The sequence below is a fragment of the Apis dorsata genome, unplaced genomic scaffold, assembly GCF_000469605.1.
Source record: "Apis dorsata unplaced genomic scaffold, Apis dorsata 1.3 scaffold_796, whole genome shotgun sequence".
Classification (NCBI taxonomy): domain Eukaryota; kingdom Metazoa; phylum Arthropoda; class Insecta; order Hymenoptera; family Apidae; genus Apis; species Apis dorsata.
In genome coordinates this window covers 13,280-19,104 of record NW_006263937.1, presented here as the reverse complement: position 1 = coordinate 19,104, position 5,825 = coordinate 13,280, and the positions used below count along the sequence as shown (strand labels likewise).

The window sequence follows — 5,825 nt, the reverse complement described above, 5'->3', positions numbered from 1 at the left end:
CCCTTCCTCCTTCCCCCTCCCTTCCTCCTTCCCCCTCCCTTCCTCCCTGTCTCTCCCTCTCTCTGTTTCTGTTTCCGTCTCCGTCGCTCTGTCCCCACCATTCGAATACCGCCGTCGTGAACCTGTTTACTTTGGTATTCACCTAAATCGTAGTTCCGGATAACTTTTACTTTTACGATTGCGCCGCGTTTGCCAAGCACGCCCGTGGATCCGTTTCGCCGGGATCGGTTCTTGCAACCTTCCCCTCCCTCTCCTTCCCCCTCTCCCCTCGCCGCGCATCCACACTGTGATCAAACTTTACCGAAAATCTTCTATCGATGTCTCCTTGTGGGAACGTGGATTTCCACTCGTCGAGTAACTTAACCGTTTGTGAATTCTTTACAGATCGGCATCGGTCTCGAGTAAACCAAAAAAGTATAATGTTCTGTTTATTATTATTATTTTTTTTTTTAGTATTTATTAGTATTATCATATTTTTTAGTATTATTTTTTTAGTATTATTTAGTACTATTTTTTAGTATTTATAGTATTTTTTAGTATGTGAATTCATTAGTTATTATTAATAATTAGCTCTTAACCAAGTGATATTTTTCAATGAGAACGTTGATTAATTGATGATTTGGTTTTTTAGTTTATCAGAAAAAATTGAAAGAAGTTTTGATGACGAATGAAAGACCGTATTCTGAAAGGCATCGTTACATGAAACAAAATAGAAGTTTTGATAATAAATAAAAGGTATTTTGGAAGGCGTTCTTTTTTAATGTTTTTATCATAAACATGCTGCTTTAATAATTTTTTTTTTTAATAATATTTTAGAGGGTATCAACATTTTTTATAAAACGGACGTAGTTTGATAAAATGGAGGGAAATAATTCGGATTTTTGCGAAACCAGTGGCTTGAGAGTTAATACATTCATAATTAAATTCATTCTTGCGTAAACAACGGCAATATTAATAACCAAGTCGCATGGTTTTATACTTGACAATAATAAAGGCTTTAATATTATCGTTATAAGATCGTAGTATGCCATAAACATTATAAAATAAAGTGAATTAGTGTAGCGTAATGAGAACGAGATTCAGCGAGACACAATAATGCTGCTATTTACGTACACTAGCATGTTAGTTTGAAACTGTTAATTTCAATTGACCTCATGTTTCTTTGAAGCTTGTTTCAGTTTGCATATATGTTTAAATCAACGGGTAAATCTTAATTATTTAATGAACGAGTAAATAATGCCTCATCTTGCCTCGCCTCGCCCCTTTTCAATGTCTTCTTTCTTTAGACTAAAAGGATAGAAAGATGTCGGTGATTTAGTACACTTGCATCCCTTTGACCTTAATTACAGTAATCACGCTGCTTGCGACATTATAAAATTGCAAAAAAATTACGCTTTGAGTTAAGGTAAGTGGAAAGAAAAATATTTCTTTAATTATACTCCTCCTTTTAGAAGTTTTCGTCCACTTTGAGAGTTAAACATTTATCACCTTGTTCTGCATTTCATCTATTGTAGAAATTTCATTCATCATTTCATTCGTCATTTTGCAATATATTATAAATTTTAACTCGTGTTAATAGTTGATATCTAGGTATTTAAAAGTTTAGAATTGTATTAGCAAAATATTAATGAAGTTAAAAATTGATAGAGGTTTTCGAAAATTTTGGATATTAACATAAGACTTAATGCAAAATACATAGAACGTTATTGTTCATTCTATTATTTTACGGCCATGGATGTCCATAAGCAATACCGAGGTAAAACTAATGAGATGAGGACTTAAAATTTGAAATCTATAATTACATATTGCATTACCTGTTGCCCGTGCTTGCAGTTAATGAGAAGTTACGTGAAATTAGTGGAATGGGTACTTTTAACTTTAGATTTTAGTTTACCGATCAATGATGATGATAAAACTACGAGTAGTGAAACTATTAAAATAAAACTTTGGAGCTTAATGAGCTTATTACATTGCATATTGCTTATGGTTATGCTGAGAGCAAAACTAACGCTAATAAAGTGAGCCCTATATTAGATCTATTACATTTTCTGTTGCCAGCAAATGGCCATGAGCAATACTGAAAACAAAGTTAAAGCCTATGAAACTTGCAAAGTAGGTTCCATTAAGGTTCTATTATAATTTCTATTACACATAGTTGCCCATGAAATAAAAATTAAGTCTACAAAATTAGCGAAAAAAGAAGTTTGGATTTTTGGTTTATTATATTTTTTACATTATCATTCACTAAACGGTTGCCTGGTGATAATATTGAAAGCAAAGTTAAAAATTGCGAAATTAGCAAAATGACAAATTGAAACTTGATACTTTAAGCTAATACTTTTCATTTACCGCTGGAAGTGATAAAGCCAAAATTAACGTCAGCAAAACTAGTGAAGTGAGGATTTGAGAGACCTCTAGACCCGACCGAATCTTCTATATATAGCCTACTAACCGAGACTTGTCGATATTAGCCGAGACTTGCCGAACGTTGCCCGCGATTGTCTACCATTCGATCCGTAGTCAACTGTCGAACAGCTCCGAATGTAAAGTTTCGAGCAAATATTTTGTCGCGAATTCGATTTCGTGGCTCATCGGAAAATCGTAAATTCGTTTCCAAGTTAATGTCTCGAAGCTGCATTACTCGTAAGAACTTACGCGTCTTTATTACTCGAGAGAAGTGAAACGGTATCCAGTGAACGAACTTTCGCAATTACGGATGACCGAAAAGCGAAATCGAGTGCATCCCATCGATCTACACGGATGAACAATTTAGGGACGTGTTGCACATGGTTGCCGTGAATGCGACGTCTGCAACCGTTTATCAGCCTGGAGGAAATTATAGCGTGCTGCTGCGTCTAATTGCGCTAATCGATTAAACAATGGAACAATATACTTTTGACTAATTATAACATGCGCATAATACACAGCGCACGTGGAAGCGGAGATAAATGGGCGAGACATGAATTTTCCCGTGTAGGCATAGTAATAAAGATTAAGGAGCAAAGATATCCTTTCCCGGAAATTATTTTCCGAGCCTCGAAGAATAACAATATGTTATACATTGATTATTAAATTAATATTAATTATTTACATTTTATAATATGAGGAAAATAATTATAATGCAAAAAGTTAAATTGAAAATCTATTAAAATATAAATGATAAATGAGAGAAAATTTTCAAAAAACAGATTGGAATTTAGTTTAAATTAGAAATAAGAGTGATGGATAGGATTTGAAGAAAGAGAGAAGAAGTAAAATCTTACTAAAAATAAGTTTCTTTGCAGATTTCTCGTGGAGTATCAAAGAGTTCGTGATGCGCTTCGATCCCTTGAGGTAATTTCATCAAGAGTGTGGTCAGTAGAGAGGAATCGCGTGTATCTGGTTCAACAACGACTCGCTATGGAGGACCAAGATATATTTCCGGTTTCCACGGAAATCGACGTCGAGAGTTACGCTCTCTGCGCTGCGGCAGCTGCCAAAAAGTATTGCGTGGACGAGGGTAATATCAACCTCATAAAAATCTTCCGACTGCTTTTCCTCTTTCTTATCGTTGCGCTCCTCTTTTGCACGTTCTTCTTCAACGGATATCACGTACTCGCAAAGCACACCGAATTCTGAAATTTTTAACTTTGAAGATGTCATTTGTCTACAACTTAAATGTAAGTTTAAAATACTAGAAGTCTGTGCTGCAATTTTAGAATGCTAGAGTAAATGAAAAGGACGTAAATTAGAAAATACAGGAGTTAGAAATGATTCTTTCTGAAAGAGAAAAACAATTGTATAATATCGCTAAGGTAAGAAGATATTGTTATCTAAGATAGATAGTATATTTATATAAAATCTTTTTTTAAGAATGATTGCAATGTATATAATTATAAAAAAGAAAACAATGTAATTATAATATAATTTAAGTATAATAATTTAGAAAATTCTCTTCTTTATTTTCATTTTTGTTTTTATAAATTTTCAGATAAAAAGAATTAACACAAAAAAAATTTTCGCGTCAAGAATTGTTAAAAATAATTTTTCCTTGAAGACATTCCACTCTGGTAAGAGAAAGACATTTACAAATGGAAGTTCGTTCAATCTTTTATTCTCTTTCATAGAATTTGGTCGTATAACACTATGATCTAACGAGTTAATTTGAATACCGAACACGGTCAAATTATATTGTTTGAATAAGAAAAAAAATTTACACAAAGAGAAAGCAGTACATTCTCATCTTTCTTTTTTTAAAAATTTAATCATGCCATTTCAACATCACTTGAAATAACATTCATTTTGATGTTTTTAAGACTATTCAGTTTTTATTAATCTCGAGAATAGCCTTTTTAATTTCACGTTTTATTTTGATTAATCGCGAAAGTTGCTTCGCGCTCGTTTTAGAAAGCTGTCATACTTTCGAGTTGGAGGGACGTGATATTTTGAGTGAAATGCAAAATTAAAAAGCATTTCGAACGGACAGGATTGTTTCTGTAGCTTTTTAATGGACAGAAATTGCCTCATTTCCTCAATGTCACTATTATTAATCAGGTTAGTTTAATTTCGATTTTCCCTGGCATTTCCTTTTGTTTCCATTTCAATTCTCAAAGTTTGATCGTCTTTGGACAGAGTGTATTCTACTTGGACTTCTTGCTTTCGTTCTTCGTGTATAAATCCTAAAGATTAGAATCTTATATGGTTAACTTTTAAATAATGATTTTTGATAAATTAACTTGTTTAAATTTTATATATAATTTCAATTGGAAGAAAAATAATTAGATTGTTACGAATTTGTAAAGATTATCGATATTTATAATTTATTATTTAAAATAGATTTGATTAATATTTAAATTTGGTTATTCCTTTATTTTTTATAATTATATTTGTCAATTTTAAATTTTTACACCAATTTATTAATATTACTTTTTTTTACACGTTACATTGAATTTCAAAAAAAAATATTTCTTTTTTATAATAACACAATCAAAAAAATAATATTGAAATACTTCAGTGTATTTACCCAGTTTAAAATCGACGAACGACAAACATTATACAATTGTATATTTATTTACGTATTTCTAGATGGTTTTACAGATTCGTAAAATCGATTATTTCACGTGCAAAAGTCAAATGTTTTTATCGAAAAAATGTACCATAAATGCAGCATAAACATCGAGAGTAGCATGGTAAACGAAAAAAAAAAAAAAAATTTTACCCTATACATTACATTCATAAACGATACATCTATCCCCAAGAAAAATAATTTTTAATTTTATCAAAGAGACATTTGAAATTTAAAGCAAAAAGGAAGAGTGAAAAGTGAAATGAAGTATAAAATTCAAAAACAACACTATATGGGGTATAATTTACGATACATTGGTATTCCAACCAGCGAGCACATAAATACGGTTGCAAACGGGCGGAGTGTATGGCAAATATTCGTGAGAATCGTGCAAGACGCACATGCACGAGAGAATGCTATTACTGGGTGAAAGTTTGCCGGGGAACATCTACTGGCGGTTGCCTTCGCGTAAAGCCAAGGAAACACATATCTCTCACGTGTACCACCTTATGCAACGCTTTCCACCGTTTATCGCGCCTCGCGATCCACCAAAAATGCAGAAACGCCTCCTTTCTGCCTCTGGTATAATAATAAATTTCGATTTTTCTTTTTCCATCCCTCGTCACGAAATAAGATAAAAGCCGGAAGTAATTAACCCGTTTTGTGCTTGCGTGCACGTAGAGGAAATTTTTTTCAATAAAATTAAAAATTTTAAGAGAAATATGATCCCCTTTTTTATATGCTTCCTATAGCGTAGATAAGCGTCTTCGTGAAAATTTAA

The 5,825-nt window shown here is 32.4% G+C and overlaps 1 protein-coding gene across 1 annotated transcript in view; it reads left to right on the top strand.

Moving 5' to 3' along the window:
- Positions 1 to 3,663, top strand: part of LOC102679599 (putative fatty acyl-CoA reductase CG5065) — a 10,628-nt gene extending 6,965 nt beyond the window's left edge. The window contains exon 5 of the mRNA XM_031513906.1: positions 3,285 to 3,663. Within this exon, the coding sequence (XP_031369766.1) occupies positions 3,285 to 3,618 (334 nt within the window). The 3' untranslated portion in view covers positions 3,619 to 3,663. The remainder of the gene's footprint in view (positions 1 to 3,284) is intronic.
- The last annotated feature ends 2,162 nt before the right edge of the window (positions 3,664 to 5,825 follow it).